This window comes from Acomys minous (assembly GCF_964271855.1).
Source record: "Acomys minous genome assembly, chromosome: 3".
Taxonomy (NCBI): domain Eukaryota; kingdom Metazoa; phylum Chordata; class Mammalia; order Rodentia; family Muridae; genus Acomys; species Acomys minous.
Genome location: NC_140485.1, coordinates 129,661,899 through 129,687,196, shown reverse-complemented (window position 1 = coordinate 129,687,196; position 25,298 = coordinate 129,661,899). Strand labels below are relative to the sequence as shown.

Below are 25,298 nucleotides of genomic sequence, written 5' to 3'. Positions count from 1 at the left end.
TGGTTTTCTAAGTCAGTGGAGGTCCTGGAGGTGCCTGCCATTGACAACTGTCAAGCCATGGCAACGAAGGACTTGCTCTGCAGTGTCATGGCTGGAGCCTGGGCAGACTGATGCAGCAAGCCACTGCAGAGATAAACGTATGCCTGTGCGCAGTATCTTTTCAATCACAAGACTCCTCTGTAGTCAGCCTGGGAGTTATCTGAGTGCCACAGTGAGTGCTCAAGACACATTTTATGGGTGGGGAGGGTCAATCTCTGGATTCCGTTTGAGTCACAGGGAAGAGGCCTGTGACATATTCGCCTTCAAGAAATTCTCTCCAGCTGTTTTAATATAAAGACACAAGTGACTGCATGTCTTCTAAACTGAGCAATAAATTCTTCACTGTATATTTCTCTTTCAAGTAACCATGAGTTACTTTCTAAATGCAGAAATCAGCATAGCATGACATATATATATATATGTATATATATATATATGTATGTATATATAATATGTGTAATATATATCATGCCTTTTACTCAGGAAATTGACTATCATAAAAGGGAGTTTGGGGATCTTTTAAATTAAGAAATCATTAAAAATATGTGTATATAATTTTAAAATAAAATTATTTTTTGAGACGGAGTCTTGATGAAACAGGAAATAAATATTACAAGTATTTAAAAAATTCTTACCTAAAGAGAGTTTGTAAAATAGAAAATTTTTCTACTTTGTGTATAAATGATTCTATGAAATAGGCTCATAACCAACACAGAGTCACAAACATAAAACAAACATAAAAGCATATGCTCACACATATTCAAGCATTTTCCCATCTTTGTACTCCTGCACCCGTAGGTTAGAGTTTATTAAGTTTTACTAAAGTAAACTTTAGCTCGATCATCTTATAAACAAGAAGCCCATCAGCTCTACTGCTCCCTTCCCAAACCATGCAGGGAAAAAAGCAGGATCCCACGAAAAGATGTGCAAAATGCCTTTACAGTATCGTAAACAAAAATATTTCATTTCTAAGCTTTCCGCTGCGGATCTTTCCACCAGAAAACCCATATGGCTCAACTTTTAATTACTTTGGCTAATGCTATATGTAGTAATTCTGTGGTGAGTGCTTAAGTGTTTCATTTCTGGTTTCCATAGCAACATTACATCAGATTGCAGACAGCTGGCTCCACAGTTTTAAACCATAACAAATTGACCAAGCCAAGACACAAAACTATAGCTGCTTTAAAGAGATAGCACACCCTTCGGGCTGCTAGGCACTGAGCGAGGAGTCTGTAGGGCCACTTGGCATGGACAGGAGGGTGGAGCCTCCTTTCTTCCCAGCTTCTCTTGGAACAAGTGCACCCTTTGACACATCTGTGATGCTCTAATGGGAAAAGCCACGGAGCCAGCGTGGAGAACTTTTTATAACACAATTACACGCAATGTGATCGGAAAAAAGGGAAGAAAGTTAATCACATCTGTAAATAAGAGGATTTGTGTGCTGGCGTACTTCTAAAAGCATCCTCTCAGTGCTTTGCCTAAGCCTGTCTGTCATTGCTGACTTGAAACCGATATTTCACTGGTCTTTACAGGAACCAGTCCTTATATCTATGATGTACAGAATAAACGGTTTCCAGAAGTTTAGTAGCACAGTAGCAACAAACGCACCGGAGTGAAAGTTAATCCATGCTGTCAAGGGACAACCACATCCCTGGGGGAGGCACTCGAGACCATGCTGGGCACACATTTACAGTCTGCCTCTCTGGCTCCAAATCGGAGACACACTGTCACAGTCCGCAATCAGAACAGCCAGACTTAGTCACTTTATTGCCCACCCCCTACCCCCCAGTGAGGCCACATCATATAAGCATTTCTGAGAAGTATCTTTTGATTGCAAATATACTTGCTTGAGCAATCACACAACAGTTGCGTTTGAACTTAGTCCATAAGAAGACACACACTTCAACTTCCTACGGCCAAGCTGTCACTACATTAATTCTGAAAGTTATGAGAAGAAAGCCAAGTAATTGTAGATTTATTTAAAACAATGCTGAAAGCTGTCTGCATTTACGTCCTTCACATAGAGTCAGCAAAACTCACAGAGTGGCTCCAGCCCATGCTCGCTCATTCTTTCAGAGTCTCAAAATAATATTTAGTAATCTCCAAAAGCTATGTATGGTGACTAGGTGAGCCCGCTGGGCGACGGTGTGCCGGGGTAGAAGGCAGGAAAGAAGCTCAAAGGAGATGGGCAAAGCTAGAGAAATTTAAGAAGCCCAAAAAGTTGCATCCTAGGCAGAAGTGAGCAGAAAGCCTTTTTCTTGAAGCAGCAGAAAAGTTTTCCTTTCACACAAAAAAAGTATTCATTAACTTACCGGCTTCGGCATTTAGCAGGCGTAAGGGGTAGTTTTGTAAAGTCACAGTAGGTACCCTTCCCCTCCCCACGCGGAGCAAATCTCACTCTCGATCTGTCAGCCCTGAAATCTCCGAGTCGGACCAGGCACTCCTGCGAACATGTTCTCCGCAGTTACATGATCAGGCAGGCTCTCCTAGACACAGCCCAACATCCGCAGAAGGGCAGCAGGACACTGACTGGATTCAATTAGCCTCTCTCTGCCTGCTGCCTGATTCCCCAGTCGCTTGCTAACTGTATAACTTGTAAGAAAGGCATAAGTCATCAGCTCTAAGCAAATCTCCTATTCACCACAAGGAAAAAAGGGAGTGTTGTGCACAGCCAACAATCCCTGTTTTCACTGAGGAAGGCCCCCTGACCTCCTGCTGGCCTCCAGTTCCTTAATTACTGTCTATGGAATTCCAGAGAAAGAAAGAAAGAACGAGAGAATCTGAGCAAATCCAGGACAGAGGACTAACCCTTCCGAGTGACTGAACTCTAAAACAGATCGCTTTTGCAGATGGGGTTCCAAACGTTCGCCGAAGGGCGTGGTCTCAATTGAAAGTAGACACCTTTCTGGGGCTATTTTTGAAATTACTATCCTAAGGCTTGTGATTTTGGGTTTCTCCCTGAATATTCTCTCTCTCTCTCTCTCTCTCTCTCTCTCTCTCTCTCTCTCTCTCTCTCTCTCTCTCTCTCTCTCTCTCTCCTTGCCTACTCTTTTTTGTTTTGTTTGGTTTTTTGTTTTTTGTTTTAACCATCAGAATAAATGTAGGCTATTTCCCCTTTCCTGGGACTTCTAAAACTGTCTTCCCAAATTGTTTCAACAGTCACTTCAGGGTGGCTGAGTCCCTGTGCATTCTAGAACAGTGAACCCGGGGACTATGTCACAAGATGATCGTTTAATCTTCTCGGGGGGTCTCTGGGGGGCACCAGGCACACTCTGTTACTTAAACAGAACATCGTCTAAACAAGACAGACCTGAAAACCCAAATAAAGAAGCCTCCGTGACACGCGATACAATTCCTCTCTTTCTTTCCATGGCTGGCTCCACTCAGTTAAGTCATTTATTCCCGCTGTGCAGCTCGCACTATTTGTGCCTCGCTGTTTCTTCCACCACCGTGTGGGTCCTCTTTACCCATCTCTTTACAGGATATCACCCAATACAAATAAAGTACCCAGCAGCCCGAGGCTCACCAATGAGCTCTACTGTCTGTTTAAAACAGCAGAGGATTTTTTTTGGGAGAAGGTCCTGGGCTTATTTAAGTGAAAAATTTTTAAAAAAAGAATTGAGACCCAAAGCTCGCAAGTGGAAGGTCATGATTCGCCCAGAGTCTCCAGTGTACATGGCAGACTGTTGTCCATCTTCCCCTTGGTTGGGTACCTCACCTGCCCCTCCTCCCAACCCAAGCAGAGACCTCTTCCTTTAGCTAGAAGTGTGCATCAACCTCATGTCCCTCTACCCCAAGTCTGTTGGCCCAGAAACATCTCTTCTACTTTTTATGAAACTTCCTTTTTTTTTTTTTCCCTCCCTCACAGATTCACCATAGCTTCCTTATACTGTCCCCACATCACAAGCTGATTCTCCTGCACCTTGTGTCCTCACCACCCTCCCCTGGCATTTCAGGGCCACACATAGCACACACAGTGATATCTGCTTTTTTGGATGAAGTGCTACCAGCTCTGGCACTTAGCGAACGCCGCTCTCACATGCCATCAAGTAGATCCAGGCATGACGCCTTTGTCAAATAGAAAGGACTAGGCAGGAAGTGGGCCCCATGAGGCTGCCTCTAGCCTACTCCCTACCTGGACAGGATTTCGGCCTCTAGAATCAGAACAAGTTGATTTTCTGTGCAACTTTGGTGTGATGGAATTTATCTCACCATGCTGCTGGTTTAAAACATGGCATTCCTAGAGTTCGGAAGTTTTTGTTACCTCTGTGCCTGCTATTTGTTACTGACTGGCATGCAATCAAAGCTGTTCTTACGAACGGCTCTTTTAGGAGCTATGGACACAGTAAGGCCACAGAAAACCATAAAGCTAGAGGCAACGTGGCACAAGGGCTTAGGTGGTACAAGGATGCTAAGATGCAGAAGGATGGGTATGTTTAGGAGCTCGGACTCTTGAAATTCATCAGCCAGTGGGATCAGATGCCCTTCCATCAGTGGGAAGAGAGGGTAAGCCTTAGGCACGTGTGTTATCTCCTCGTGTTTTCAGATGCCCACGGGGGATCTAGGATGGGAAGAAGACTCCTCATGTATGAAGCCTGGGACCTGGCAGAGCAGGAGGCCCAGATCAATGGAACACTTGTTCCGCTTGCGTCGATGGAGATACAGTGAAAAGGATGGAGGGAAGAAGAAACACCTCTGACTCTCCCCTCCTCCACACCAACTCACCCCTGGCCAGCTCCTCAGGGGACCTCCTAAGAGGAAGAGCAAGACAACTGGCCTTTAGGCAATGCTTTATAGGCCTCTGGCCCCTACCTCTCAGAGGACAAACCTGTCACTTACAGAGCTAATGCCAGGCTCCCTGTGAAAATCTCTAGGGACGGGGCCTGGTTTAGTCTCCAGACCTGGATGCGTGGAGCCTGCTTACTGCAAGCCATTACCAGAGCGCCTGTCTACCTACTGCAAGCCCTCTATGAACACTTACACAGTCAACAAGGGACGGAGATGTTCAGGCTCCTCAGCCATATAGCTCCCAGCCTTCGCCAAGCCTCAGAGCAAACATGTGAACAATGGACTGGGAAAAACAGCTCCTGTAAGTCTGCCTCTCACAGCAGTAGACTCCAACCTACCTGCGAAACGGGTGTGCCAACTGCCTCAAATTCACATCACAACATCTGAATCCTACACAGAGGAACTCTTTCTTTGTTAGGTCTCAAGACAGGGTGCAAAGGCCTTGCGTGGGATATAGAAACTGTGCGGTTATTTCCCTTCCCTTCCTCCCAGTCTGAGGGCGCTCTACGCCACTGTACATATACTCTGTGGCAAGGGCGTCCCTGGGCAGCCATTTCTCACCCTCTCCCTCCTCTCCACAACTCAAATGCCCCCCTACGCTCGTGTGCCCACACATCACTGCCCTTGCTGGCCTCTCCTCTGACAGTGACTCTGTTCGCCCATGACGTGGGGGTGGGGGAGGGGGAGGAGGCCTTGCCTTTCACTGCCTTGGCCTTGGGGGTGGGGGTGGGGGGGGTCACACAGCAACCCAGACAAACCTTAATTAGAGCAGCGGTTCTCAACCTGTGGGTTGTGACCCCCCACAAGGGTAGCATAGTGGATATTTACATTACAGTTCATAACAGTAGCAAAATTACAGTTATAAGGTATGTAGTGAAATGATTTTATGGCTGGGCGGTTGTCACCACAGCATGAGGAAGTGTCTTAAAGGGCGGCAGCACTAGGAAGGTGGAGAGGCACTGGTTTAGGGAAGGCTGGGCACACTCCAGGTCTACGTCTTAAACTGTCTTAAAAGAAGCACGTATGGGAAAATTTCCCATGTCAACAAATATTCTACCAACAGAATACACCAACCTATTAGTGATTCAGCAGCATTCCTCCCCGTTTACTTAAATGATGCACCTGTCATTGGACATTTGCATGTCTCCAACATAAACCAACTCAGATGCACACTGCGGCAAAATTCATTACTGTGGCCGTCGTAGCCTTTTTCTCTGAACCTATTATTAGATTTTAAGATTGAAGGGTTTGAAAAAACGTGCGCATCTGCAAGACTTTTGACACACACTACAACTTGCTCTGAAGAAATGTGTTGTCTTAGCTATATTCCTCGCCATGACCAGAGCCCCAAACATATGTTTTCCACTTGGATAAATAAAAATGAAATCTATCTTGATGACACTTTGGTATTTCTTTTTTTTTTTTCTTTTTCTTTCTTTCTTTTTTTTTTGGCTTTTTGAGACAGGGTTTCTCTGTGTAGCCTTGGCTGTCCTGGACTTGCATTATAGACCAGGCTGGTCTCGAACTCACAGGGATCCACCTGCCTCTGCCTCCCGAGTGGAGTGCTGGGATTAAAGATGTGCTCCACCACCGCCTGGCCCACATCCGTATTTCTTGACTGGAATGAATGAATGAGTGAGTGAATGAATGAATGAATGAACGAATGAACGAATGAACGAATGAACGAACACACACACTCACTGAAGGCATTCAGGAGAGTATTAAGTGTCAGCATGGCTTACAAAGGTTGCAAGAGAGAAAGCACTCAGAAAAAATGCACACAGGAAGCCCTGAAACAGGACCATTAATGGCCTCATCCCCAGGGTGGATAAAAGGAGATCGGCACTTGGTGCAGTGCATTTTCATATAGGAAAACCAAGATATGCATCTGTGACCAGTTAACACGCGTTATGGGCTTTGGGGGGCACATCCATGTTCATCCATGACCTAGAGCTTAGTGATGGGATGGTCCCAGAGACATACTTCCTTGTCTACCCTGGCCTCAGATGCTCGCCTATCTAGTTGGACAAAACAGAGTTCAGCTGGTGTAGTTTTTATAAACAGCACGTGACACCAATCAGCAGGAGCTTCTGCCTTCCCTTTCTCTGAGCTGCATTTCACCATCTCCCCACCGAGCCAGGTCTCCCTCCGTGGTCCAAGTGTTCCAAGCAGTGACGCACTCAGGATCCCTCCCTAGCTTACGGCTACAATCTGGCTCTGCCTGGATAAACTCAACATCTTCCCAAAGCTTGAAGACCGAGCCATGTCCAGTCACGGCAGGGACTGCTGGGTCACTGTTATCATGGTCATCTTTGTGCTTTAAAAAATAATTAAAAAATTGGTCTCGCTGAGTTTATAGCAACCCTTTTTGATTTAAAGCTTATAATAACTACATAAAACATGAGGCAAAACTGTGCCCCGCACCCCATTCTATTACAAAGAAGTCAGGCAAGGAGACCCATCTGTTTAGTAAGAAATATTTTGCTCGTTAGAGGGTGACATCATTGCCCTCTGAAATTAGGAGAATTTTGTCAGCAGATGGAAAGAAGAAAAGAAAAAAAGATGAGATTCCATTCTCCTCCCAAAGGTACCATGCAACACTGAAATAATCGCTCTGGCAGCTTCAAAATTAACTAGTTGTCGCCAAACTCGAGGACAGAGGAAAAAAGAGGAGGAGGAGAAGGAGGTGGAAGAAGAGATGATAATTATAGGAGACTTTTATTTGGAGAAAGTACGTGGGAATTTGAGGTACTATTACTATCCCCTAGGGGAGAAACACTGTCAGCACTTAATTCATTTTAAAAACCTTAAAAATTAATAGAGGGCCCAAAGGAACATAAATAGATGTTACTCTATACCATTTCCTAAACTCAAGAACACAGAATTACTTTTAACCACCCTCAAAACAGTGTCGCTACTTTCTTTTTCCCAAAAGAGAAGGGGAAAAAACATCTCAAGGGGCCTACCGCCAAGTCTAGGGCAACTGTGAGCACAAGAAGCCCACCCACTCTAAACTTGCAAGGTCCCTGGAAACAGAAAGGTTTCTCCTCCTCCCCTGGGGGTGGAAAGGATGGCAATAAGAGGACTGACTTCCTTGGCGTATGTAAAGCCTTGGGTGGCTTTTCTACATGATGTCATCCTGTCCATAGGTCAAGGGACTGGCTGTTATCGTGAAGCAGCCCAAGGTCACAAGTGAAGGTAGCAGAAGAGCCAGGGATGGCAGCAGCAGCAGCAGCAGCAGCAGCAGCATACTTCCCTTGTGACAGGCTGAGGGGTGGGGGTGGGGTGCCCCCAATGCCTATCAGTGATGTGAGGCACCCTAAGGAATCTAGCAGAATCCATTTGCCCTCTTTCCCAAGTGCCCCAGGCTCTCATACAGCCCTGTGCCATGGAGAAGGCTCACTCACAGCAACACTGCCAAGTGGGGCAATCACACATGTGCTGGAAAGTCCAGTGTTCATTCCCGAAGCGGCAAGTCTCCTCAGGGACTGGGTGTGTTGCTAAGTCACATTACTTTGGCATCTCAGACTACTGACTCATGGTTCAGGCACAGTGATTTCTCAGGACAGGGCTGTGTGACAACTCTGTGTAGGCACATGATGATGCAGACGTACAGAAAACCTAAGGAATCTAGTAAGCACAGAAGGAGTGTATGGACATCCTCCTATGACACCAGGCCAGCAGGTGAGCCCATGCCAATCTTAAAGTCACAATCTGTATATCCTTGTCATAATTTTGGTTTTGCCTAAAGACTTAGTAAGAAGTAGCTTTGATCCTAGGCTGAAGGGCTATCTTTAAAACAAAAACAAACAATAAAGCACATTAGCATTGAAGAGGATGTAATCACTAAATTAGCAAATCCATCAGGGCACAACTGCTGAACACTGAGCCACTTGATGACTTCCCACAAGAAGCAAAGGATGATCAGCCTCCTCTGCCAAAACATGTGAAAACCCAGCGAAATATACATCAGCATCAACAACTAAAGAAAGGAACATGCATTAACACTCAGAAACTGAATGATCAAGGTAAGAAAACAAGTTATCAAAGGTATCCCCCTCCCCCTTCTCAAAAACCAGACTAGCAAATAGCAGAGAATTCTGTCATGACCGCACATCTGGAAAGGAACCATGTTCACAACGCCTTTATCTTTCATGAGTCAGGAACTGGAATTAGAAGTGGGAATCTAGAACGAAGGATGCAAAGCTGATAATGAAGCTTCCTGGTCAATATTAAGCCCCTAAAACTCATTAGACTTGGAAACCGGGTGACTCTGAAGCCATGACCCATCCAACGTGAACTGTGACAGAGCATTGAATGCAGTCTCAGGAGAGAAAGCATAGTGCAGGAGTCTCAATGGCGCCCACATTACCTGGCCTGCCTATCAGGCTATAACAACACTAAACACAAATGGGCTACCCAATGAAGACCTCAGCTGTGCTTAGGAGAAAGGGGGGTGGGAGTACGGGAAGCTCCTGTTACACAAACAGTAACGTTCCTTATGTCAGCACAAGTTTAAAAACAATGTGACTAGAGCCACCTCAGCAGGTTCAAGTTGGAGGGGGCGGTGGAGAAACAAAAAATGCATGACAGCTACTTAACCAAAATATGACAAGTGGTTGTAGTGGTGGTCAGGGTTGGGGGGATGTAGGAAAAGGGAAAACAAGAGATTTGAAAATGGATGCAATTTTTTCATCTGATGCCCTCTTCTGGCCTCCTTGAATGCTAGCATACACACACACACACACACACACACACACACACACACACACACACACGGCACAGTCTTGCATGCAGACACTCAAACACATACATTTTTACATTTTAAAAAAATAATTTAATAAGGTCATAAATTTGATTAAATGAGACCTCAAAGACCAGATGACATGCACAGATGATACAAATCTAAAAGTAATGGACATAAGGAGATAAAAAGTCGAAACCTGTTACAAAACCAACTTGTTAATAAGGAACTGAGACCAGAGTATACATCTTAGCAGTCAAAATGGTGAACAAAGGGAGAAAAAAAAAAGCTTCTTAGCATATAAGTTAGTTTCTCTACTACCTGAATATCTACCTAGCTCTTCACCTTGAACCTGGTTGCTCCCCTTAACTGACACCTACTTCTCTTTTATTACCTGGAGAACTAGTCTGTACCAGTCATGTTTCCTGGGAAGGCCTCGGAGGGTGCAATGAACTTCTGCTATGTGCCTGCCGTACAGTCCACAACCACACTCTCCGTCTGCCTGCCTCTCATCCCCAACCACGAGCTCACTGTCTATAAAGGCTGGTGCACACACCGTACAGCCTCGGTAAATGTTTGCCCAATGGGTGATCTGAGGAATGCTCGAGGTGGCATTGTTTAATCTACACAGTGGGTCAAGTGGGCAACAGGGTAAGAGATTAATCACGTGGCTTTAGGAACCAGTTATGCAGTGGTATTAACTTTATGCCACTAACCATTCAACCTCGGCCCACCAGAGGGTGTGGGGTGGCACAGAGAGGAGAAAGGGGGCACAGAGGGGAACAGAGGAATGTCTTCAGTGGCTACTAGTCTGTGGAATTAGAATTTGGGTGTGCTCAAAATTACTTCCCCGTTCAAAGCCCTGGGTTCAATCCTCAGCACCCACACGATTTTATTTATTTATTCTTGCTTTCCCAATGAGGGCCATTGTCTGCTGCTGCCTGTAGTTGAGAGCTTTGGTATAACGGGAAAGTATGATGGCAGAGTTCAAACGCACTCTAAACAAGTGATGGGCGGCCTATGACTTCAATGAGCTGGCACTGGACCCAGCTTATTGGATCCTGTTCATGAACCACAAGAAGGCCTTGTGGCCCAATAAATAAGGCTTGGCACTGGGGCAAATGACTTAATGAAGGACAGAGATGTGACGAATCAATAACACTAGACAGTGACGGACATCCTCTTAACTTCAAACTCCCTGGGGTTGCTCCCTCCAGCAAAGAAAGGAAGTGCTATTGCAAATCAAAATGCCAAACCCTGACCCAAATTAGATTACATCTGCACTCAGATATAATCAGCTAGTGGAATAAATGTGGTATATCGCATCTGGTAGTTGTGTATCAGGCTGGACAAATGAAACTGCATTTTTATAGGTCAAAGCTATCTGTATCTCTAATTTTATAGATATACGCCTAATTTTTAAAAAAAAGAAAGAAAAGAACCAACAGGCCAAATTATATTAAAAGGTTGTCTTAAGTTAAAAATCTCTTTTAAAATAGATACCCTCAGATTATGTCATACTTGGGCACTTTGTCAGTACTTATTTGTATTCATGGGGCCCTTGGTACATTGATGAGGGTCCCCCAAGGCCCTACTTTCAACTTCCTGTAAGTGTTCAAACAAGTGGAGAGGAAGGTGACCCTGGTTAGTTTGCCAGAGAACCCAACTTCAAGTTATTTGGGGGCCTGTGGTGAGAACGCCCTGCACTTGTGAGAGAGGCGGGCCATGTACTCAGTCCAACCACCTGTAAGATCATGGCTAAGCAGTCAACTGCTTACTCCCGCAGAGCAGCACTGAAATGGCACCAGACCCTCTCCTAAGCCCACTTACAGAGCAAGACCTACTGAGGCTGGAAACCACTGTAAGAGCGGTAAGAGTGAAGCACAGTCAGCAGACATTAACAAGTTAAGTTTTTCCCAACTACATGTTTTCCCACTGACACATCCACATAATGGCATGCACCAAAATAGCACTTTATGGGGGACTCAGGCATTTTAAGGATGACAGCACATGGAAAAGGGAGATGAACTTCCCAGGGAGAAGGAAAGATGACATCTATTGGGGATTCGTTGCTCTGTGCCCTTTAACCCCCAGGGCAGGCAGGATTGGCTGATCCACTGAAGGAACTGAAGCACAAAGAGACGGCTCCTCTGACACCGAGGCAGGGCTGACAGGGAAGTGGGATCCAGACCTCATGGCTGACTCACCTCTGAGCTAACCCAGCCCTGCTCCATCCTGCCCACGCTGGGTGAATGCTGGCTTCCAGCGGCTGGTGGTGGCAAGTCCCTCCTTCTTGTCTAAATGTATTTCTTCATGGTGATCTTAAGGGACTCATGAAATACATGTCTCAGCCTTTGGCCCTGGTCCCAGGAAGGCGGCTGGGAATGGGAGGGGAGCATGCTGAGTAAACAACAGGAAGTAGGGTATGAACAACAGGAAGTCATCTCAGCAACCACTCTTTCCCTCTCAGATTATATTCACTTGGATATGGGAGCAAATCTTTAATTCTCAGAAGCAAGCAAGCCAACAAACAAAACAAATGGAAAAAAAAAACCTCTCACTAGGTCAGCCAGTCAAAGTCCTAAGCAGACAAGCCTGAGGATCTGAGTTCAAGGCTCATATCTCACAAAAACAACTAGAGGTGATGACTACCATGTGTAATTCCAGCACTCTTACAGCAGGATGAGAGGCAGAGACAGGAGAATCACCAGGAAGCTCTGGGGTCAAGTAGCCTGGAGCACTGCACACTGCGAAACACCATGAACCAACTTCCTGCAAGTTGTTCTATGGCCTGTGAATATTCACCAAGGCACTGTACTCTTTCTTTCTCTCTCCCCCCCCTCTCTCTGTCTCTGTCTCTGTCTCTCTCTCCCCCCTTCTCCCCCATAAATAAATACATAATAATAAAAATACTTAATATGTATGTTTTCCATTGGCTTGCTCCCGCCTCATATCTCATTCTAAACTGGAAACCTGAGGAGTTCCTTCTTTTACAACAGGAATTCGAAAGGCTCTATTTCGCTATGACTTTAGTGATAAACTACAGGAGTACTATTTCTTTCTATATTCTCTCATTCGGCTAAACGAAATGAAATTTTACTGAAAGTATTCGTAAAAGGCAGAATAATCTTCTCAAAGAGTTGAGGAGGTATTAAGAGACCAGAATCAGTAATTAGCTTGGTTTTTTAAAAAATCATAGTCATATTTAGAAAGATTTAGAGGAGGGCTAGTTATCCGGGTACAATGTAACTCAGCAAGGTATAAAGAGCTGCTAAGCTGGGAATGGTCAGAGGTGGCATTCTTGTCTAGTATACACAAGGCATGTGGCTCAATCCCCAGCACTCCAAGGCACTGGGGCAGGGCTATAAACGCCCTCTGGTAACTGCTGCTGGGTCTTCTCTGTCTTCTTGATCTTCTTACAAGTGAACTGGATACACTCATGCTTTGTGTGTGAAATTAGGAACTGAAGCCCAGCTACAATCACGTCGTGTTCAAGTCCAGACAACACAACATTAAAGCTTTAATTTTAGAGCCATTTTTCTAGCCCTAAGGTAAAAACCATCTTGCTAATTTGAACCTTTTTGGGATGAAGCAAAGAGTAATGCAAAAGTTCCCATGGCAAAGAAATACAAAAAGACACTACCGGAAGCCACACTCACTCGGACACCCAAGTTATTTTTACACCTGGCATCTAGCCTCCCCTCAGTGCCCTCCTCATAAAGCAAAACAATATAAGAGAAAACAGTAGAAACAAGGCCAGCCCTTTTCTTGGAGGAAATGGGTCCTGGATTGCCAACTCCGATGCTGTGAAACACGGGGATCTTTATGAAACATTTATGTGTCCAATAAATATTCATTACCATCCAAATTGGTGAAAATATAAAAACCATATACTTTTCAACTGAGAATTATTTATAGGTGGGAGATTTTATAACTTCCTGAGCTGTCATAGAAAGCTCCCTGTTGAGTCTTATTTCCCCAAGTGGTGAAGCCAATGACATTAGTTCATGATTTTACTTTGAGAAAAATCACATTTCTGGCATATTTTAACTTATAGATATTAGTTCTCAAGGTAAAATAAACATATTCAAGATAAACACATTAGAAATAGCCTTGTCAGAAGATAGGCATGAGGGCACACACAGCTCCTTGGCAGCTGAGGCAGGAGGATTACTTGAAATCAGGAGGAGTTCAGCACAAGCCAGGGCAACACAGACCCCCATATCAGGAAATAGGAAATAAGCCCATGAGAAGAGGAAGGGGAAAGATTCAACCCAAAAAAGCAGCCTCTAGACTCTAAAAAGGGCACTGCACACATAGAGAAGAATGACATCGCTCTGTTCCCCGACAAGCCCAAAGATGCAGCCTACTTAGGGTGTGCTGGTTCCATAGTATGGTTACACGGTTAACCAGCTCTTTCCCATAATAGAATTAGGCCATTTGCCACCAGAACTGATATCAAGCACCCATGTTGGGTACTCTCGCTTTCGACACACACACACCAAAAAGCTGGTGATGCTCTCAAAAGCTGCAGCATAGATTTCCCTTTTCAGAACAGCAAACCTGAATCCTCCTCCAAATTGAAGACAAAGCCTGTTAATGGGGTGCATACACACACACACACACAGACACACACACACACACACACACACACACACACACACACACACAAATGAGTTTGAAAAGTCTGCATCATGGGCTGCCAGTGTGGTGCAGGGGCAGGGTATTTGTCAAGCACACACAAGGTCTTAGGTTCTATCCTTAGTGCTACATACAAAAAAGCAACAAAACCACCTGAGTAAAAACCAGCCACTGAGATTCTGCGGCTTATAATTTTAGAACCTTTCCAAAGCTTTAGTGGGTTCCACCCCAGACATAGATAGCATGGGCATATTTTAGTGCAGACCTTCCTTAAAAGTCCTCCATCAACGCTTAAAATAGCAGCTTCAGAAGAGGCCGCATGGTATTTTGTCGCCTTGTTACCTAAATTTTGGAAATAGTCTACCCACATGGCTTCTCCTGAACCTCAAACCAGGTTAGTAGCCATATTTATAGTCGGAATGAAAGGCTAGGACGAGGAGTTCCCGGATGTGAGGCCTGGGTCGGAACACTGTCATATTCCATTACAGAGATATCTCCTGAGTCCGGCTCAGTCTCTTCAGATGTGGCAGTGTCATCTCTGACAGGGGGATTTGCTTCCCAAAACAACTGACTTGACAAACACACTTCACGATGGTTGCTTCGAAGAACCCCGGCCTCAGAAACATGATTCCAATTTTTTTCCTTGAACATATTACGTGGTATGAAGCAACCAAGAAGATTAAACAATACAGGTTTGCAACAACACCCCATGAGCCTTTCTGTTTCATGCCTGCAGTGGCTTCAACTTTCCTTCGCACATTCTAATCTATGTGGAATAATTTATATAACACATTCAAATACCTAGTTTGACTTCTTTAGGAAGAAATATTTCAGGACAAGGACTTTTGTTAGTATTAAAGCACCAAACATAGTTCATCAACTCTTGTCTATCAGATTTGTAAAAATATAAAACTAGTTACTTACTAAGATGTGTATACTAAATTATTTACTAAGACATAACTACAAAGTAGAGCATAATTAATTAAGTGTTAATTAATTAAATGTGGTTTTTAGACTTATTTTGATTTCTGTAAATAAGTGTGTCTACGCATGTGTGTGTGCAGATGTGTATGTGCCACGTGTGTGTGTGTGTGTGTGTGTGTGTGTGTGTGTGTGTGTGTGTCACTTGTGCATACACCTGCAGAGGCCAGAAGAGGGCACTAGATCCCCTGGAACTGGTGCTACAGGTGGTAACCACTAATTGGATGCAGGTGCTAAGATCTAAACTTGGGACCTCTGGAAGAGTAGCAAGGGCTCTTAACTGCTGAACCATTTTTCCAGCCCCTTAAATGTGTTCATAACAAGAAGGTAATAAGACAAACCTGAAGACACAAAACTGACAGCTGCACATGACAGTTCTTATAACCTTCTACTTAGCAGGAGGCAAACAGAAAAATAGAAGAAAAAAAGCTAAAACAGATTAAAAGAAAAATATTTAAGTAAACATTCACCTATTTAAGCAGGAATAAAATTAAATTCTTGAGAAGAGCCCCTTCTAAATAGTCCAACATGGACAACAGAAGTTCATTATTAACGGGATCCAGCACAGAACAGATGCTTCTTTGGCAAGGAGAGAGCTATTTTTCACTTCCCTGGTAACTATCTTTAGCAGCTTACACTCTGAGAAACTAGGAATGTGCATATGGATTTATTATGAGGCAACACGCAATTATCTAATGTCAGCTTTGGGGGCAGAGGAGCCTATGATATCAGTGCAAATGACATGCTAAAGCATGCCAGGCATCAATATAGGCATTGAGGTCTGGTGACAAAGGCCTTATGATCCCTGGGACTTTCAAGGTCTAGGCATTCCCAGCTATGACCAGTGAGCTATTTACATCTCTGGATAAAAAGGAATCAATAGAAAACTGAAAATTGCCTAACTTGGGATGGCGGTGGAAATCACCACAGTGGAAATTGTCTGAAATTAACAGCCTTGAGACAGGGGCAATTTCAGGATGACGATAGAATATTCCGCCGTTGAGAGAATGTTGAATCCATGCTCTTTCAAAACACAGGGAGGGACGGCTTAAGTCAGGATAAAGAGGGGCAAGAATCACACAGGTCAGGACTGCAACCAAGTTCAAGCCAACTTCAGGAACGATGCTTTGTTGGTTGCAGCCCTGGGCACATGCGCCATGACTAAGTGGGCGTGGCGAGCCTGCGGGAAGTCAACTGGCCGAACACACAGTAAACAGCTAGCTTTGGTAAACTCACTTCATTGGTACAGGCCCCATCATGACCATCTGTACCTTGTCCCACAAACAGAAGTCATTCTTTAGAGTTCCTGGAGGATTGAGCCATGTGTGGAAGGAAAGTGTGGGATCCCTGGCCCTTCACTGGACTGGGAGCTTATTTAGGGGCCATGTTGAAAGAGACAGTTCGGTGAGAAGATACTAGTGGAATTGTGTGCCTGGAGCTCTGAATTTGTGTGTGCAAATATGTGTGATTTTCACATCTGCACTGAAGTGTAAGCTCTGTCGAGGCAAGGCCTCTTTCCTGTTCACCTTTGCTAATACGACACCTCCATATGGAGTTCCCAGATGAAACATCTAGCGGATAACACAGCCAACCCTGACACACTCATTTCATTCTGACCGCTTACAGCTAGGTGACGGTTCTGATGGACCCTCTAGAAGGAACCCAAGAAGCCAATGTAAATAAAATGATGCTTTCTTGGCAGCTTGTACAAAATGCCCATAGAACTCGGCCTATATTAACTCCTTTCTGACATGACAGATGACTAAGCTGCTTGTAGTCTCAGTGTGACGTTTACAACAACTTTGTTTCTCTCAAAGGACAAAGTCAACCTTGCCCTTGATTCAGACACTATTGATCAGGACAGTACACAGGGAGCTTGATACTAAAGGACTCACTATGGACAACTCAGGATTTGTTTCCTTCCTCAGCCTGAGTTTGAATCACATCTATCTTGAGTTACTATACTTATTCTTCATGAGTGACGGGGTTTATGATATACACTTATCAGTCTTTTGGATTTGGGGTGAGAGATCCAGAGTTATATTCAAAACCATGGGCATGGGTCCTTGATGACCTCTTTGTCTCAGGACCCAAGGCTAGCTAGCCTGTAACACATTCATTATCCTAAATGGTACCATTTTGGTCTGTCAGTGAGCCTGGCATGGCTTTTAAATTCACAGCCTTTCAACTGCAATGGAAATCTAGTGTTTGTTTGGGGACTTGGGAACAAGAAGGTAGTGAAAGAGGTTACTTACTTCTGATAAGCTGTTCTTTGTTGCTTAGACGCAAAGCAAAGGCAAGACTCAATCTGTACTTGCAAGGCCCCCAAGCACACTGCTAGAGGAGCAAGGAGGATGAATGCTAGGCAAAGCTTTGCTTAGGTGGGCTAGGCACTCCCTGCAGAGGCAAAGCATGCAGCATGTCTGCCTTGCTCAAGGAGCCTGCTGCTCCCAGGGAAGCTGAGAGAGGCACAATTATTTCTCATGCTCCGGGATAACTGCTTAGCGTTGATATATTAAATCGGGCTCAACAAAAGCATGAAATAGGAAGCAATAAATGTGCTGTGGGAGGCTAAGGGAAGTTTTATAGAGGGAGTTAAGAGTTGCGTTTCACCATGAAGAATACATGCATTTTCAGCAGGAAGGGAAAAATTGGAAGATACGTTTTAGGTGGACAAAAATTGTATGGGTTAAAATTCAGAAATGTGAGAAGCCCAAGGTTTGCTCAGTAGTGAGTATGAGGCCCAGTGTGGCTGGAAGAGGGCTATTGGGTGTGGGAGTAAAAGATGAGATCAGAGCAAATAAATGATCAAGGCCAGATCACACAGGGCCTTGCGGGTGCCAGAAAAGTATGGGATTTATCATCTACAAAACAAGAAAGCAGCAGGCTTTTTATAAAACATATGATTGGGAAGCTTTTTTTTTTTTTCAGAAAGATTGGCTTATGTAGGGCATAGAAGGGAAGCCTAAGACCATGGGTGGAGAGCAGCTTCCAAGATTAAGAAAGGATGATACAGCAAACAAAACTGGAAACTAGGAGACAAGGGAACACCCTCCATTCTGATCCATATTGTTTGAAGTTGTCACTTTGCAGTAAAAGTCTAGATTACAATCTCTGCAACTATCACAAAGCCCGTAGCTTTAAAAAGTGCCATTCTGGTCATATTAAAACAGTCTCAGTGATATAAGGCCATTCCATTGAGAAAGGAAGAAGTAAAACTGTTTCTTTCTGTGGGTAATAACAATTGTATGCAGAAGAAAAAAAAACCACCCTCAAATCACACACAAGCATGAACTTGTACAAACTATTGGAGGAAACAAACAAAACCAGAAAGGTTTAGGTGACAGGACCTACACAATGAGTAAAGTTGCATTTGTACTGTTTGTATACAAAGTAATGGACAGTTGGCCAAGGAAATTAGAAGAAGGGTCCCATTTACAAAAGCACTAAAAATAATGAAAACTGCAAAACATTCCTAAAAGAAACTAAAGAGATATACATTAATGGGAAGACGTTTCACGTTGATGGGTTGGAAAACTTTGTGCCATGCTACACAAGTATAAACACAGAGTGGGTGCCGTTTCCTTGAGATTCTCAATGGCAACCCAGCCTAAAGTTCATATGGAATCTGAAGGGATCTCAAATAGTTAAAAAGTAAATAAGGGGGCTGGGAAGATGGCTAGGGGCTTAAGAGAGCTTTCTCTCTTGCAGAGGAACCAAAATCCATTCCCAACACTGTGTCAGGTGACTCACAAATGCCTGTAACTCCAGTTCTGGGTTATACAGCACCCTCATATGGCCTCTGTGGGCACTGCATGCCCATGTGCATATGTGTGTGCGCATGCGCACTTTCCAAGACGAAGATACACACACATACACACACACACACACACACACACACACACACACACACACACAGAGAGTAAATAAATAGTTTTAAAGGGTAAATAATATTGGAAGGGTCACATTTTACAAGTCAAAACTTACTGCAAAGCTGCAGTAATCAAAACAGTAATATACTTGTGAAAGAACAGATCAGACATGAGACATGAGACATGAGACAGCCCACACAAGGATGGTCACTTAATTTTCAAAAAAGATGCCAAGACCTTTTAATGGGAAAATGACAGTCCTTTCAGCAAATAGTTCTTGGAAAACTGGATGTCCACAAGGAATAGATGAGTTTTTCATTTGAGTTAAACACTTAAGTGCTAAGAACTACAGAACCACCAAAAATAAACAAAACAAAACAAAACTAGGGTGATATCATCATCACTACCTCCACATTGTTTTTGTAGTGATTGCATGGCTATGACACCCAAAACATGAGCAATAGGAAAAATGGGTCAACATAGTTTAAAAAAAAAAAAGGCAACCTATAGGATGGGAGAAAATACTTTAAAACCATATATCTAATATTGTGTTGATACTTAAAATATATCTTTTAAATGTCCATGACCCAATAAAAATTAGAAAGGGTTTTATGTTGTTGTTTTGCTTTTTTGTTTTGTTTTGTTGGTCATTCATGCAAAGGACTTGAATAAACATTTCCCCCAAAGACACACAAATGGCCAACAAACACACAAAAGATGTTCAACATTGATAATTATTAGGGAAATGCAAACCAGAAACACAAATGAATCACATTTTACAGCCATTAGCAAGAAATCAGAAACAAACAGGAATTGTTGGACCCAAAAAGAAAGTTTGGAACCCCTGAACGCTGCAGGGTTCACAATACTAAAGAGCAGAAGAGACCCATGTGCCTACTGACACATGGTGAGCGGGTAGACCACAGAAGATGCGGTGCTAAGTCAGACAGGCACTGGACGGACAAGTGCGAACACAGAGCAATTCCACTCTTAAGAGACACAAAGCACAGCAGTGGCTGCCCGAGCCTGGGCATGGAAGCAATGATTATTAAATGGATGAAATCTCTGTGTGGGAAGACACGAAGCTTCTAGAAGCAGGTCATGGTCCACAATGTGAACAACACTTCCTGAAGCCGACCTGAGCACTAAAAGATGGCTAGTGTGCTAGTATAGTTTCTTATGCATATGTAGTCATAACGAAAAAACAAAATCCAGGAATGGCAGCCTGGACGGCAGGATTCCGGCTTAGCAGAGACACTAGTGGGAGAAGAAGACTTAGAAAGAGACCTTAGAGAGAAATACAAAGGTTGAGCCAGCTCAGGCTGACCCTGATGAGCACAGACAGGCATGACACTCAGGGATGCAGACTCACGTTGCAGGTGGATGAGCCATCTAGGGTCGGGTAGGAGCCGTCGGGCCAGTCTGCAGGGTCCAAGGCCGCTGACTGACGGTGCTGGGACTCGTATTCCTTCAGCTGCAGCAAGGAGAAAAAAAAAAAAAACCCGAAAGATTAAAATGGAAATAGTGGCCGGGTACTGCCAGCTCCAAGCAGAAATCACATAGACTTTCTCCATGTTGGTGACTAGGTGACTAATAAACACAACAGACTCTTGGGGTGCTGCCTGCCTTGTCTGCAGGAGTCCCTGGGTTCAGTTTCCCCATCATCACACAAGCTGGGCACAGAGGTTTGTAGCTAGCATCCCAGCGCAGAGGAGGAGAAGCACCAGGAAGCCTTTCTCATTCAAGGCTGGGGTATTCTATCTGTCAATTTTATCACCAAGCAAATAGAAAGTGGCTTACTGGATCCCTTGAACAAGGGGAGAGCATAGCAAAGGAAACAAAGATATGTTCAGAGCTACTGAAAGTGAAGGTTTAGAAACTCCATGTTTTAGTGTTAAGGAAAAGGAAAACAAACACAGAAAGGAAAGGAAACATTAGAAAAAAAGGAACAAATATAGCACGGCTCAGTAGGGGCTCTTCCAGAACGCTGTGGGTGAGGGGGTCCAGGGAGGCTTGCATTAGGCATGGAGGAGATGTACTCAGCTCTTTAGACCCTTAAACCCTCACTGCAGTCAAATCACATTGTGATTTAGTCTTCAGATGCAAAGAAAGATGTTGATCAAACCGTGTCCCATGAAGCAAGCAAGTTAAATACAGACACAACCTGGCATGGGGATTTGCAGTGGTCCTTGACCAGCTCTGGGATGCAGCAAAGACATCACAATTTGCCTCAAATTAGTAAAAGCCAGAATGTCCCCTTTACCTATATATGCGGGAGGACAGAAGCAACACTGATTACAGAGTAGAGGCCTGGATATAGACAACAGATACCACTGGTAGCCTGGAGTGGGTTGCCGAACCCCTCTGTTTCATCCTCTTGGACAGCAGGGAACACTCTGAAGCTATCTCAGAGGCTCACTACTCCAGTGAGCTGGTGCAGCAAAGCCCTCAGAACACATCTACGTAGACACAGCACTGTGATTACTGCCCTTGTGGCTTCAGGTAAGCACACAATTCACATTAAGCGCATATGTCTTGAGGTTTCTGCTCTTAGTGGCACTCGTCATTTTAATCTCTGATGCACCATCAGGGACATAATCTCTGTCCCATCTTTATGGCATACTAATGTTATATATACTGGGCTCGTCTTCCCTCTGGAATGCCATTGTCATCCATCTGCATGGCTGGGAAGAGACGATAGGTGGGAAGGGACTATTGCGAGAATGTCAGTTTTGTCCTGGTCCCTACTCGGTTCTTAAACTCAATATCAGCGCCAACCACCAGGAGTCATGAAATAAGCTTCATCTTAAGTACAAGACAATGAAACAAATTCCTAGCCAGGCAACTGTAAGCTGACAAGCTTTTGAATCCCCCGAGGACTTTATCTCTGACTCACACAAGTGTAGTTTAGGAGCAGGCATGTGTCGTTGGGTGAACAAATAGGCGATTTAGTAATCAGGCCACGGTATAGATAGAGTAGCTTCAGTCTTAAGATCTGCATTTTCAAGGACTGCAATGTCATGGATCAGCTCTCTCCCTTTCACTCAGACAATATCCGGAGAGGAAAAACTCCTGAGTTCTGAGTGCAGCTCCCCTGTGCTTCATGCAAACACTTCCGGTTGGCCTCACACATGGCGATCTGGAGGAGCCTCTATGCAGCTTTGCTAAGTGAAACGTGCTCACTTTTCAACAGCATTTCACTTCCCTTTCTTTGTGTTTTTTTCCCCTCTTAAAACTAACAAGGTGTGTTTTCTGTGATACAGGCCCGTCATGTCTGAGAATCCTCATGATAAAATAAGCAGGGCTAGGCTCTACCCAAGGCTTACATGTGATTCTATTCCTTATTTGATCCATTCACACATGCGCAAATTACCCAGATAAATGAGTGGCCCATAGCTTCCGGGTACATTCTGGAATTTTCTAGACTGTGAAGAACTAGGGCAAGATTCAAGTATCCTGAACTTAACTGCCAACTGTTATATGCATGCCGTTAAAATTAGTACTTGCCAATGCGTTGTTCAGAAACTGCCAATTACCTAGATCCCCATAAAGTTTAATCTTTTTTTTAATTATTAAAATGGACTTTATTAAAGCCCAAAGCACATGTCTACCACAAAACCCCTACAAAATGTTTAGCATGCCATTTTCTTGGACAGAACGATTCAGCTAATATAGAAGTCATCTATTAAACCATCTTCACATTAAAAAAAGACAAGACTCTGAACTAAGGAGTTTTGCAAACATCACCGTCTTCAAATGTTCCTGCTGTTCACAAAGGTCTTTACATATGAGTCCCTCTGCTTTTTCTCCAAGCTTGAAACTATTCCTTTCTTTTCTGAGTATCTCTATTAGACTATACCGAGGCACTTTTAAAGGTTTTCTCTTGCTCCAGGGACACAAGCAAATCTCATGCCAAACCTGAGCACTGTGAGATGACCTCGGGCATCTGCGTTCAGATGATGACGTTTTGCTATTTGAACACACTGGAGCCTCACCACTCACCAGGAGGCAATAAGCCCTCCTACTCACCACAAGAAAAATATATACATACTCTTCTTATATGCATTTTCTAAGCATTCTCCTGGACTTTTCCCCTAATGCTGGGGCAGACGCAAGGAGTGGAACCAGAGAGAAAATGCTTGGGGACTTTGTCCCTCAAGGGCACAGGCAACAGCCTTGGTTAAGAAAGAAAGCAAAGGCTATCTGAGTGAGGTAGGGACAAGGTTGTCACCCATTGCTAGCTACATCTCCTGTCCCAGTACCAATATGCTTATCTGCAGCGAGCCAAGCCACTCCGTCCCTCCAATCTCATGAACTTCAGTATGCTGGAGACTTGGAAGGCTGAGGTCACTAAGGCAACCTTCCAAGTCCACAGATGACGAAAGTCAGCAGTTGTTGTAAAGTGGTCCAGGCCCCCAGGTTTCCTTCCCAAGTCAGGCTTCCTCCATCTCCTTAAATGACTCTCTTTGTGTCTGTCTGCCTCTCTCTCTCCCTCCCTCCCTCCCCTTCACCCCACTTCCCTCCATAATGGTCAGTGTTAGCTGTCAACTTGACAGGATATAGAATCATCAAGGAAGTGGACCTCTGGGCATGCCTCTGTGTGGCAGGGAAGGGTATCTTAAGTATATTGATAAATGTGGGAATGGGGGCTGGAGGGGTGGCTCAGTAGTTAAAGAGAGCTGTTATTCTTTCCGAGGGCCTGAGTTCAAGTCCCAGCACTCCCATCAGGTGGACTATGACTATCTGTAATTCCAGCTGCAGGGAATACAACTCCATCTCCTGGCCATCCTGACTACACAGGGCATATACTCACGCAGATGCATATACAGAAATAATAGCAATGAAAATAGAAACTTCTAAACTGAATAATGTGGGAAGGCCCATTGTAATTGTGGGGCCACTTCCTGGGCAGGAGATCCTGGCTGTATAAAGGGCAGAAGGCAAGCTTAAATGTGGGGGTGCCTTCCCACAGGCTTGGGTCCCAGAAAAGATAAAACAGAGAGGGTGAGCTAACCAGTACAAACATCCACTGCTGCCTCACTCTTGACTGCGGATGAGATGTCACCATTCTCCTCAGGCTTCGACTAGCACGCTACAACCTCCCCAACAGCTGCTAACATGATGGACTGAACCCTAAAACTCTGAGCCAAATGAACCCTATATTCCTTAAGCTGTTTTTGCCAAGTAAATTCTCACTAACACAGATGTTTAATTATATAAGGCAGAATGGGTGCTATCAGGCAAATAAAATACAGCAAGTATCTTATTTGATTGATTGATTTCATAAAGTAGATATGACCACTAATATACCATCAAAATATTCCATTGGGGGTTGAGGATGTAGAACAGTCACAAAACACCTAGCTTTGATCTTTGATGTTATACACACACACACACACACACACACACACACACACACATAAAGTATATGAGATTCCTATACCCTCTGATGGCCCCAAACAGTTTTCAGCCGGCGCCCCCAGGTGTAAACAACATGGCCGCACTCTTACCCTAGCAAGTGCTTCTTCGATGGTGATCATCTTCTCTTTGACCATCATCATCAGCTGAATCCGCTCCTCATCACTCATCGTTATCTCACTTGCCACGTAGCCCACATCTTCTCCTGGGGATGTAAATGGGAGATGAAGCAGGCCTCCAGCCTGGAAGCCCTCATCTTTAGGGAGGTGGGGACGTTTCTCAAGTGCCCTGTCTACCTTGCATGCCATGCATAAGGCAGAGGAATGCAGAACCAAGCTGTCTCTCCCGAAGCCAAAAAGGGCATCTTTTGGGGAAGTGTGTTCTAAGAACCTGTGCAAATCACCACAGAAGCAAATCCTCCAAAATGACCAGAACTTTTGAGACAGGCCTTCTAGGCATGGTACAAAATCGACAGGGTATTTCTTATTGCAGATGGGCCCAGGATCTCATGTAAACACCCAACTTGATCAGACATTGCGAGGCTTCTTTGGGTTGGACACGCTCTGTAGTTTATCATGTGAAATATGAACGAGAAGATCGTTTATTTGTATGGGAGCGGCCTCTGCTGTGACAGGAGGTCAAGCCAAGGAACCAAGCCTGCTGAGCCTGATTCAACTGTCTTCTACTGAGTTATCTTGCTGCTGTTCTCACAGAACAAAAGCAAAAATAAAGCCGGACGCTAAGCATGTCAGCCTCCTAGAAGACAGGTACTACAGCTGTCTGTATCTGGAAGTACTGTAGTCACATGGGTCTGC

General features: G+C 44.3%; 1 protein-coding gene across 9 annotated transcripts in view; it reads right to left on the bottom strand.

Annotated features, from left to right (window-relative positions):
- Positions 1-25,298, bottom strand: part of SASH1 (SAM and SH3 domain containing 1) — a 305,726-nt gene that overhangs the window by 36,461 nt on the left and 243,967 nt on the right. For 7 of the 9 annotated variants that reach the window (XM_084777496.1, XM_084777497.1, XM_084777495.1 and 4 more), the window contains 2 exons: positions 24,576-24,688; positions 20,438-20,539 (listed from right to left, as the gene is read on the bottom strand). In XM_084777496.1, the coding sequence (XP_084633622.1) occupies positions 20,438-20,539; positions 24,576-24,688 (215 nt within the window). Of the gene's footprint in view, positions 1-2,351; positions 3,029-20,437; positions 20,540-24,575; positions 24,689-25,298 lie in introns of those variants that run through there. The other 2 variants (XM_084777502.1, XM_084777503.1) reach the window with 2 other exon arrangements.